General features: G+C 45.0%; 1 protein-coding gene across 2 annotated transcripts in view; it reads right to left on the minus strand.

The window, feature by feature from the left end:
• The window catches only part of Nhsl2 (NHS like 2), a 243,962-nt gene that overhangs the window by 133,799 nt on the left and 98,101 nt on the right, over positions 1–12,062 (minus strand). For both annotated transcript variants that reach the window (XM_085838085.1, XM_029473275.2), the window contains exon 2: positions 11,159–11,227. In XM_085838085.1, coding sequence (XP_085694211.1) covers positions 11,159–11,227 — 69 coding nt within the window. The remainder of the gene's footprint in view (positions 1–11,158; positions 11,228–12,062) is intronic.

Genomic DNA, 12,062 nt, shown 5'->3' on the forward strand with positions numbered 1-12,062 from the left:
GTCAGCTCTTACTACTGTTACCTGAAAAATGGCTTTGATGGATACAGGGCATAGAGTTCATTTATCCAAACCCAAAGCCCCACCTCCAGCTGAGTTCTTGTGTGCAAGAAGAACTTTTTCAATATAGGGTTCAAGCTGTGGGCCCATCAGCGCTTGCCTGGCATGCACAAGGCCCTGGGTTTGCAGGCACACTGCTCCCCAATCTGTATTGTTTGGGGACTTGGGATCTTTAAAGGTCGCTTTTTCAATACTGCAAAGGCCAAGTTTTGATGGGTCTGGAAGCAAGCTCTTTTTCAGGGACTGCCCACCCTTAGATGTAACCTCTGAATGTCCCCAAGGCTGCTTCTGCTAGCGTCACTTGTGGCTTCCCCTCACTATTCTTCCCCCAGTGACTCTCAGTACAACCTCTACCGTGGGCCTAGGCTTCCCATGTAAGCTTTAGAACTTTGGGGACCTTGGCACCATAGAGAATCCTAACTCAAAAACCAAAATGAAACAAACAATCAAAAGCCAGGACAAACAAACAAAGAGTTCGGACATTTCCTGAAAACTAGTAGGTAATTTGGAACCTGAAGCCTTTGCAACTTGTTGTGGTGGTCTATGACTTGGGTGGTGTCACTGGACACATGTGGCCTCTGAGATCCCAAGGGAGGCAAGGACATGCTTGAAGCCTATTAATGTGCAGGCAGAGCTAAACCTGGAACTCGAGATTGCTTTCACTCAGGCTCCAGAGGCAAATGAAATCTCCATCCTTCTTGTCACCCCCTCCCCTTCTCCTGCCAGTTCCTATTAGAACCTTTTCAGTCAGTTCCTGTCAGAACATGTCAGCTTCACAGTCATCAAACCACCAGCCCTACCCTGGATCAGCCCCCGGCTTCCAGGCCTTGTCAACCTCTCTAGCCACCTTGTCTGTGTCTCGCCTTCCAAGAGTACTTCCCTGATCTGGGCTTTTCTCTGTCACATACCCCAAGTGCCCAGGGCATAGAAGAAGCAGAGAGTTCAAGTTGCTCACATACCACCCTTTCGCCTACCTTGCCATATCAGAGAGGAAGAAACCAAGTCTAAGCCAAGGAAATAGCCCAGCGAGGTTTAACAGTGAGCAAGAACAGAGGTAGAGCTGGGACCAAACCCCAGGTCAAAGAGTCATGGTCTGCAAGCAGCTTGTTTCATGCTATTCCCATGACATCACCGCCTCTCAGAGCTACACTCCCAGCGCCTATTGTTTCAGGTAACGAGTGGAAATGCTGTTTTCAACAGCTACATAATCACGACTTCCCTTTCTATGTGCTCATTTGGAAAATGCGAACAATGCTCCTTCGCTTTCTCACTGGTCCCCAGGACTCCTCAAGTCAGCCTCAGCACCACATACCTCTTCCTTATCTGCTCTAGGAATGGGTGGGCCCCACCTAATTGCCAACCATTTTTACAAATATTTTTACTGGCCCGGGGCCCAAAATCAATTTGCTGGTCTCACGTTCTTGAAGTGCCCTGTCGATCAGAACCATCTAGAGCTCTTGGCCTTCCCGCCATCCCATGCCTTGCAGGGAGAGGGCATTTGGATTTCCAAAAAGAAATGAAGGCTGGGAATAGTAGTGCACACCTGTAATCCTGAGCTTGGGAGGTGGAAGCAGGAGAATCAGAGTTCAAGGTTATCCTTGGCAGCAATGAGACCTGCCTAAAGAAAAGCTAATTAACTAAATAAACCTTTAAAAATAGAAAAGAAAAAAAAGAAAGAAAAGCCATGAGAGGGTGGAGGAAGGACAAAGTGAGATGTTAGTGTTGTGAAGGATAAAGAAGGGACTAAGACAGTCCTGTCCCCTCCCAGGAACCTAGATCTTGCTTATAAAGACACAATCTGAAAGGCAGTCATGGAGTGAGCAGTGAGCCAGGTTGGACTTTGCTGTCAGGCCTGGCAGGGGCCTGGCTCCAGTCTTCAGGCTGGTGCAAAAAGCAGTTGTGTGTGAGGTGCCACAGACCATTGAGTTGGGGTGATCTGAGGCAGCATTGAGGACCCAGTGTCCCATAATCAAAAGAAGTGGGGGATGCATTTGACTCAATGTTTCTAGAAACTGGAGATGCTAAATGCGATGGAAGGAATGTCTGATTCCAGATCTTTTCAACTTCATAATCAATGTTAGCCATAATAGACATCTTAAATTCAAGGCCAGCCTGAGAAATGGAGTGAGTCCTTTCTCACCCTATCCCCCAGAAACTCAGAGAGCTCAGGCACCCTGACAAGCGAACTCTAAAGCATGGTGGAAGAGAGTGAAGAAGAGGATTCTGGGAAGAGAAAAGTCAGTCTGGGAAGAAGAGCTGAGCTGAATCAAGAGGCCATGGAGGATCTTGATTGTCAGACTCAGCATCATCCATTCCAGTCTACAGGGAAGAGGATGTCTCAAAAGCTTCTGAATAGAGGAATCACCTAAGAGCACTTTAGCTTAACTGTCTGAAAGGATGTTCCAGTCTCAAATCTATCTCTGACCCCTTGTCTGACTTTAGACTATTCACCTAAGCTCCTTCAATATGAAGACATTTTACACTGAAAGCAGGGGCTGTGTGTGTGTGTGTGTGTGTGTGTGTGTGTGTGTGTCTTTGAAAGGCAAGGACTAAAGACAGAAAAGAGTTCCCATACTTACACTGAAGCGTTAAAGAAGCTGAGAAAATCAGCTTCCCCAAAAGTTACCCAGGGTTATGGACTTGCTTTAGGAATTCTCCCTTGGACAAGTGGGGCAATAGGTTCCTTCTCCACCTTTCCCTCCCAGCAAGGAGTTCAGCACGTTTTTTCCTGTGGCCCTCTGAAATAGACTTAGGGAGGCATCCATACCATGGCGTGGAAACAGAACTGGCTCAGAGAAAGTTCTCTGAACTTTCCCAAGGACTTACAATGAGGAACCTCAGCTGCTTAAAGAATCAAGTTTGGGATTCTCAGCCAAAATGTCTTGCCACCAGAGTTATTGATAGAGGGCAAGAGACCACTGTCCAAGCTCATGTTTTTCTTAGGAACATAAGATCCAGTCTGTACCAGTTCTATCCGGATGAGTGCCAGTGTGTGAATTTTAATGAAGGCATTCCAAACTCCAAGCGCTACTTTGGACGGTGAAAGTATGGCTGGATTTTTATTTTATTCTTAGTACAAAAGTGTTGACTTGTTTTCCTACAACAAAATTGTGCGAGTATAAAGATCTGTAAACAACAAAGCCTTTATTTTGAAATACAAATTAATACAAAAAATAAACCTCATGACAAAACACAAGTACAGACTTTCATGTCATAGATAATTTATTCTAGGGGAGTTTGAGGGAAGACAGAGTGAGCCGAGGGAGGAGCACGGAAAATAGGCAAGTTTGTAATCGGAAGCCGAGCTAAGTCAGAGGTCAGAAGCTCTGGCCAGGCCCTAACCTATACACTTGGACTCATTTCTGGAAGCAAGTTTAGATTTAGAACCAGGTCTCTGCTTTTCTCCTTGAATGAGGGAAGGGAGGCACAGGGAGGGTGAGGATGGAGACCTCTGTATTTTGCCAAGGCTCTTTTCTCTCTGTCTTAATCTCCATCTGGCTAACGTCTTCATCCTGGACTCTTCTGGGTCCCATGTACTCTCCTGAATGTCTCTAGCATTCCCTAGACAAATGAGTGTCTATTGTGTGTCAGTAACTGTTGTGTGCTCCCAGAATGCATCAGTGACCAAAACAACTCAGTTCCAGGGTGCAGCATGAAGTTCTTGCATGTATTTACTTAGGTGTCCCGGGTCAAGCATAAGCTGTTTTCTGCTAAGGATCATTGTTTTAACATTTGGTTCTCTTCCTTCTCTGCACTGTGACTGGCTTTCAAACATTGTGAAGATGTTCACAATGAATGAATGAATGAATGAATGATGGTGTTTAAGTTTGGGTTTGGGGATGTTGCTCAGTTGAATAGCACTTATCTAGCATGCACAAGGCTCTGGGTTCTACCCTGAGCAAAAGCTCAAGGATACACACACACACACACACACACACACACACACGCACACACAGAGCAATTTCAAGAAAAAAAAAACACGACAGTGGGACGTTGGTCACTGATAAGTAGAGCACGTTCTCTTGCCCTGCATTACTGTCAGCTCAAATCTTAGGCCACTTTCCTCAAGTGGCAATCATCAGAGGAAAGAAGGTTGTAGGCTAGGTCCCCTGGGCCCATTTTGAAAAGAGGTAACCCGCTCTATCAGGGACCCTCTCTGAGGAAAGGATAATGCTGCTAACTTTAGACAGCTTAGGCTAAGCATGAAAGGCATTCTCCTTCGGTGGGTAGGGGGATCCACTGCCCCATCACTCTGTGCAGGGATGAATCATTCTGAAGTACATTTCCTTTCTCTTAAAAACAGCAAGGCTGCCCTGGCATTCATTTCCCCCATTCGCCCCGCCTCTGGGCTGCTGTTCATCCCTCCCAGCCAGAGGCAGCTCCAGCCTTTTTTGTTTGGCTTGCCAGCAGCTGCGCAGCAGCGCCCTCTGCCGCCCGGCATCAGGCTTTCATGCCGCCCGTCAGCCTCCAGGAGCGGGGAGGAGCAGGGAGCTAGGCGGGGGCTGTGCTGCGCCAAGCAGCCTCCAGTTCCGGAGGTGCGCGGGGACCATGACTCACCGCCCGCCGCTCTTGACGCCTCCGCACGCGCCTGATGACGCGCGGAGCTGCACAGAGCTGCTCTGCTCACGCAAACCAGCCGGGGCACACTTGGCCTGCTCTACCCTCCTGGGCCCCAGTTCTGTGTGAACCCCAGCATTATTCACCCCCCCCCCACACACACACACCAGAACCCCGCGTCGATTCATTACAATTTCTAATGAGGATAGAGACTGAGGACCAGGGGAAGATGGGGGCGAAGGCAGGGAACAAACCGCTAAAGAGTAGGGGAGGGGCTATATGACTCAGTTATGTGTGACTCCAAAGTTCACGGTGAGATGGGCTTTCCACAGCATCAAATTGCACCCCTCCTCCACTCACACACACCAGACACACTCAGGAAGGGTCAGTTAAATGATGATGTCATAAAGGACTTTGAAATTCGAGCATTATAGCAAACATTTACCATTTCAAAATTAAAAGCTGTAAAATAGTTCCTAATGAGAAAGGCAGATAGGTGTGGGGCTTGAGTGTGTGAAATGCTTTGAGTTAAGGAGCAGGACACAGAGCTGGGCATAGTGACACATGCACTTGGGAGGCAGAGGCAGGAAGATCTGTGTGAGTTTGAGACTAACCTGGTCTACAAAGTGAGTTATAGGACAGCCAGAGCTACATAGTTGAGAATAGTGAGACTGTTTCTAAAGCCAAACAAAACAAGAACTAAGCATGGGAATAGGAGCAGGAGCTGTGAATTAGGAATGTGCACCAGAAATTGGAACAGAGGGGAGAGAGGCAACTAAGATGACCCTGGAACATAGGCAGGCTGTGCAGTTGAACCAAGTGCATGATATGGACATGGCTCTGGGGTTAGGAAGGATTTACTGGTAGATCAAAAAGGTATGCAGTTAATGTCCACGTCACCTTTGCACCCGCCTCTGGTGTTTGCCACTGCCAGTTTTATTTTCTTTATTAGTAATATATTGCTTGTTTTCTTAGACTGTAAGAAACACAGATCACAGCCTGCAGCTAAGATCCCACCTCTGCTTTGGAGACAATAAACATGCAGAAGAGAATCCAGATTTGTGAGGGCACTGCCTATCCTCTGGGCTGAATGGAACATAGGTAGGCACAGCACCGCTTGCCCAGAGAGCATTTGTGGAAGCCAAAGAAACCCTAATCCAGGTCCTACTGTTCCCTTTGAGGAAAGTGTGGAAAGCTGTAGCTAACAACTGCTTCCCCGTGATGCTGAAGGTCTTTGTAGACCTAAGGTTTGACCCTGAGAGAGCCTGATGAATCATTCTGACAGCTCCAGCCTGAGCCAAGCATCGAGGTCTATTTGGTTTCCATGTGGCTACCTGTGGCTAGTAGCACCACTGAACGGATATGGTGCTCTAGAGCCACAGAAGAAAGTTAGACATGAGTAACGTTCCATGCTTCTGCATCCACTGGTATTCCCACCCACCCCACCCATCATGACTTTCTGTCAGCCTGAGCTCTACCTAGAAAGGCACCACCCCACCATTTCCTGACAGCGTTTAACTATGTATGCTGTATGCACGTGACTACATCTTCTTTTCCTTTGTGATCAGGAAAAGAAGGTATTGTCTCTATTCGTGGGTACTACTGAAAAACAGACTAAGTGTTCACGGCCTGTTAAAGGTTTAAAATAAATATTTAACTTCAGGAGTCTGAAGTTCAAGCCTTCACAAACAGACACAAATAAGGGGAGGGTGTAAGTCAGGGAGGTGAGTTCTATGTGTTCTTTAGCCCTGGCTCCCTTTCTTGCAGGCTTTGGTGGTCTTTGTAAAGGAGAAAAACATTGAACGAAGGAGGAAAAAGATGTCTGCAGCTCACTACTATTCCAGCTAAATTGCCACAGAAATTATTCATTGGATTTAAAAAACTCATTCTAAAGTCAGGTAGCATGCATAGAGAATGCTAAAAAACACTTTAGAGAAAATAAAGTGAAAGACAATTCCCTATACAAAGTATTAAATCCAGAGTACTTAATGGATTGTGGTATGGACATAGCAGTAGGCATTTAGAGTGCAGTGGGAACTGCACACTGATAGCTGGGATAAAGTGAACGAGCCTTTAAAAAGAGTATAGACTTCCAACTCTACTGTATTAGGAATAGACAAATAGACTTGAAAATCTCTGCACTGAGTTCTTCCAGTGTCATCTGCCCCTTCTGGTGGACAGTTTTGGAACAAGAACTAAGTTTTCATGGTGTAAATGGGTTCTGTGCACCATTTTCTGCCTACCTCCTAATGATTTTAGGATTGCCTCTTTCTTCATGGGGGCAGGGGTATCGTTAGAGTAGTGAGAAAGACCTCATTAAAGGAAACTCCTTCTGATCAAGAGAATAGATCTTTAGCCTGAATGGGGACCTCACATTCCAGTTGGCTGGGTCAATCACCTGGCCAAGCGACCATCCCTCAGGAAGGCAAGACCACTCCCCAGAAGGCAGGATGACCTTATACTATGCTAAAGAAACAGGAGGAATAATTATCCCTTTAATGCAATATGGTATTTTTCCTTCCCAGATTTCCCTACTGCAGTCTCTTATAGAACAAAGCCACACTGCTTCCTAAGCTAGTCTGCTTTTCTGAATTGCTCAGGAAAGTATGACTTTGCTTCTTTTTACCTCTGCTCTATCTATGCTTTTCCTAACAAAATGGGCTTCTTTTCTCTTTCTATAGAGCCCCTGTCCCACCATGTAGCTGTCTGCTATCATAAGGTAATCTCCGTGTGCATTTAACTGAAGTTGCACCCTTTTCTGCCCTTCATTCTCTTCTGGGAAGCTTCTGAGGTCTGCCACTTGCCTGGCTTTGGGTTTTCATTTTAAGCTATAATAAAATTGTCTCTGAGCTTAAAAAAAAATGAGAGAAGCAAATTTAAAGTTTAAAACTCAAAACAGAAATATCCAGGTCCAGTGGTTTTATTGATAAATTCCCCCAACTGTGCAGAGAATTTTACACTAATTCTACACAAAGGATTTAGTTCATTGTTAGCATATTAAAGAAGAGTCATATGATCTTGTCTAACACACCCATAATAAACTTTTTTTTTTTTTTTTTTTTTTGGTTTTTCGAGACAGGGTTTCTCTGTGTAACCCTGGCTGTCCTGGAACTCACTTTGTTGACCAGGCTGGCCTCGAACTCAGAAATCTGCCTGTCTCTGCCTCCCAAGTGCTGGGATTAAAGGCATGTGCCACCATGCCCAGCTATAATAAACTTTTTTAAAAATCTGAAAATTAGGAAAAGAAGAGAAATTCAAACTCAAATCTACAGCTGGGCATATAAGCCAGACCACATATCTGATAATCAAAACTTGTTCATATCAGGGAATTGGGGCCCAGGCCTGTCATTCTTGCCAACAAGAGGCTGAGATAGAAGGAACCTTGAATTCAGGGCCTGCATGGGCTACATACTGTGACTCAAAAGAATTCACAAAAAAGATGAATTGAATAATTGTACTTTATCAAAGTTAATACTTTCACCCTGTGAAAGACCCCATTAAGAAGAATTTTTAAAAAGTTAAATGCTAGGAGAAATATTTGCAAAACATATTGTCTAACAAAGCACTTGAATCTGGAATGTATTAAAAATTCTGAAAACTTAGCAGTTAAAAATTCAAACAACCCAAGCAGAAAATGAGCTAAAGACATAAATAGACATTTACCAAAGAGGAGACATAGTTGTCACTTCAGCCCATGGGAAGATGTTCAATATCAGTAACCACCAGGGAAATGCAAATTAAAGCCACAGGGAGACATGAGCACACCTATCTAAACCATGAGAACACCCAACGCTGATGAGTGTCTAGAAATTGGGTCCCTCCTACATTGCTGGTGGGAATGTAAAATGTTAGAATGCTCTGGAAAGCAGTTTGGCAGGTTCTTTAAAAACCTAAATTCAAGTACCATATGATCTAGGAACTGCACTCTTAGGCATGTGTCCCAGAGAAATTAAAGCTTACGTCCACTAAAAAGCTGCTAGGTAAATGCCCATAGCAGTGTTATTCATAAAAGCCAAACCTAGGAAACACTACAGATACCCTCCAATGCCAGAATGGATAAACATTCTTTGATACATCAAGACCACGGAAAAGCACTTGGCAAGACAAAGGAGGAGTGTTGAATAAACAAATTAAACAAACAAATAAACAAACGGTCATCACATGTGACAATGACTCTCTAGAGCATTACTTCTCAATCTTCCTACTGCTGGGACCCTGTAAAACAGTTAGTTCCTCATGTTGTGGTGACAGCCCCCAACTATAAAATTATTTATGTTTTTTTAAGACAGAGTTTCTCTGTGCAGTCCTGGCTGTTCTGGAGCTCACTCTGTAGACCAGGCTGGCCTCGAACTCAGAAATCCGCCTGCCTCTGCCTCCTGAGTGCTGGGATTAAAGGCTTGCACCACCACTGCCCGGCTCATAAAAATATTTTTGTTACTACTTTATAACTGTGATTTTGTTACTCTTATGAATCATAATATAAATAGTTGATATGCAGGATAGACCCCAGAGGGGTCGTAACCCATAGGCTGAGAATCACTGCCCTAGATAATGGGGTGATTAAAAGAAATCCCTAAAGATGACATGATGATTGATTATATTTTTTATTTAATTCTGTTGAAATGACCTAATTCAAGAAATGGAACAAAGTTGTTAAACTATATGCAGGAAAATAAATGCAAGGGGAGATACCCATATTAAGCAAATTAAGTCAGTCTTGGACAGACAAATGCCATATCTTTGCTGTCACTTGTGATTCCTAGATTTTATCTAGATACATAAAATCATGTATATGACATGGAAGTAGAAGCGAAACTGTCACAAAGAGTACTAATATGAAGGTGGTGCAGACAGGCAGGGGAAGGGGTATGGGACAATGTGTTCAATGTACAACATATATTTGCATGAAAATATCCTTACGTACCATAATATAGTGTACAATAAGTATAGTCAATGAAATAAGACAAAGAAATGGTGGGGCTGGTGAAATGGCTCAGTGCTTGCCACTAAGCCTGATGATCTGAGCTCCGTCCTCAGCCCCTCATCGTGGAAAGAAGAGAATTGGCACCTGTAAGTTGTTCTCTGACTTCCACACCACGGCTTTTCAGGCACTTAGCGTGCACAGACACACAAGTGTAAATCTTTTTAAAACATGATTGCTAAGGGTTAAGTAGGCATTGGATAAGCATGGCTTGCAGGGGGGAATGCTCATTCTTGGGCTAGTGTCAGCATCCTGCTTGTGTGCTGTTCTGGATTTCTGAGCATAGAGAAAAGCTGGGGGCAGAGCACCTGTATTCTTTTTGAAATGGCAAGTCATTCTGCAATGATGAAAATATGAAGTTTAATCAAGAGAATGGTGAGGTAGACACCCCTCACACAGAGGTTTCCAAGACATTGATAAGTGAGAAAAGCAAGCTGCAGACTACTACTGTGTTCGGTGCACTAAATGGTTTTAAGTTTCCATGTAAAACCAAGCTATGTACGGAGATGAAGATCCCTAAGAAGGGGAACACTCCATGTGGAGAACAGTGGCTACCTCTGGGGAGCACGGTGGACACAAAGTGGATTTTTACAGCTGCTGAACTGATTTTGTTCACAATAACAGTGTATTCATGGGCTAGGGATGCAGCTCGGTGGCAGAGTGATTGCCTAGCACACACAAGGTACTGGGTTCCATCACCAGGGCTGCAACAGCACCAACATTGCTAAGAATATATTTGTAGTATTTGTGTCATTAAAACATCCTTGACACAGCTGCAGGGTTCTAGGAATTCACATCTGCATTTCTCATCCAGATTTAACAGGTTTCATCAGCATGATGGCAGGGGACATGGCTCCCAGACACCCTGCCCTTGAGCCTGAAGGAAGTGGCTCTAATCCTCCTCATTTCAAAGCAGGTACACTAGTGCAGACGGTGTTTTTTGAGGAAAGGCCAGTGCCCCACAGTTGCTGACAAACACTTAGATAACACACAGCAGGCTAAGGTTGACAAAGCGTCATGTAGCCACAATCCCGGGAGCGGCAAAGGCTTCCCCACCTGAAAATCTGAAGACATGGCAGCCATTCTTCCTTTTTGGAAGAAATCAATACCAGCAGGCATGAGTAAAAGTTGGATGTCTACAGTCTACCACAAAAAGTTAAGAACAGACTCACCTTGGGTAGCCCAAGCCAGTGCATCCCTTCAATCATTTATTCACTGTTTGTTGATCACCTACTATGTACCAGATGGCAACAATAGCAGTGTTCAAAACAAAGTCTTTGCCTTGCTGGAGCTCCCACTCTACTGCGAGAGTAGGGCATGGGCTAAATGAGGAATGTAAATGGATGGGGTTAAGTGCCGTTATTAACAGTGGCATAGAAGAGGGGCAAGGGGTGACAGGGAATGAGAAATGCAATTGAAAAATATGTCCAGAAATGGTGGAGGCTGTAAGTGGAGAAGCCAGCCACCAAGATGGGCAGCTTGCCTGGCCATTGTCTACTTGCCCCTCCGCACATTGCACATCGTCTCCCCCCACCCCTCGACAGTTTGGCCCTGGTAGCTGACCTGTGCTGGCTACATCAGCAAGCTCCCTTGCCCTCAGGCTGCGAGTCCCGTTCACCCAGTGGCAGGCACCTGTACGGACAAGGGAAGAAAGAGAAAGTGAGCTGAGGGTATTGTTTGTCTGGGCTCTTTCTATGAAGGGTTTCTATGCTGGCTGCACCCCACTCTTGCAGGCACAACCACAACCTATATGCAGAGGACCACAGAGTGTGAAAAGAAGTGGCTGCACTCTTTGTTGTTTAGACTTGGCGTTTTTTGTTTGTTTGTTTACTTTTGAGCCAGGATTTTTAAAAATTAATTAACTAATTAGTTAATTAATTAATTTTACATACCAACTGCAGTTTCCCCTCCCTCCACTTCTCTTCAGGAAAGGGGAGGCCTCTCATGGATGTCAACCAGCCCTGGCACATCAAGTTGCAGTAAGATTAGGTGTGTCTTCTCCTATTAAGGCTAAATGCGGCAGCCCAGTGGGGGGCAAGTAGTATGAAAGGCAACAGAGTCTGAGATAGCCCCTGTTCCTGCTGTTAGAAGTCACACATGAAGACCAAGCTATACAACGATAACATGTATGCAGGGGATCTAAGTCAGACCCATCCATGCTGAGTCAGAATCTTTCTGTGTAGCCCAGGCTGGCCTCAAACTCACACACTTTCTGCTTGGGTTCTGTTAACTGCTGGGTTTGCAGGCCTAAGTAAGCACAGGCAGCTCAGATTCTGCATATATTTTATTTATTTTCATTTGTACCATTCACTGTCCAGCATTTTCCCACATGTGTATCACATGCTTTGCCCAGTTCCACCCATCTTCTCTTACCCCTCGTCTGAATAGGTTCTGAAGGTTTTTCTGAGGCGTCCTGCTCCAATAAGATGGCCAGAGCACAAGCCCCAATGCAGGACGAGTGCCTTGT

This window comes from Mus caroli, unplaced genomic scaffold (assembly GCF_978045245.1).
Source record: "Mus caroli unplaced genomic scaffold, Mus_caroli_1 scaffold_5, whole genome shotgun sequence".
NCBI classification, from domain to species: domain Eukaryota; kingdom Metazoa; phylum Chordata; class Mammalia; order Rodentia; family Muridae; genus Mus; species Mus caroli.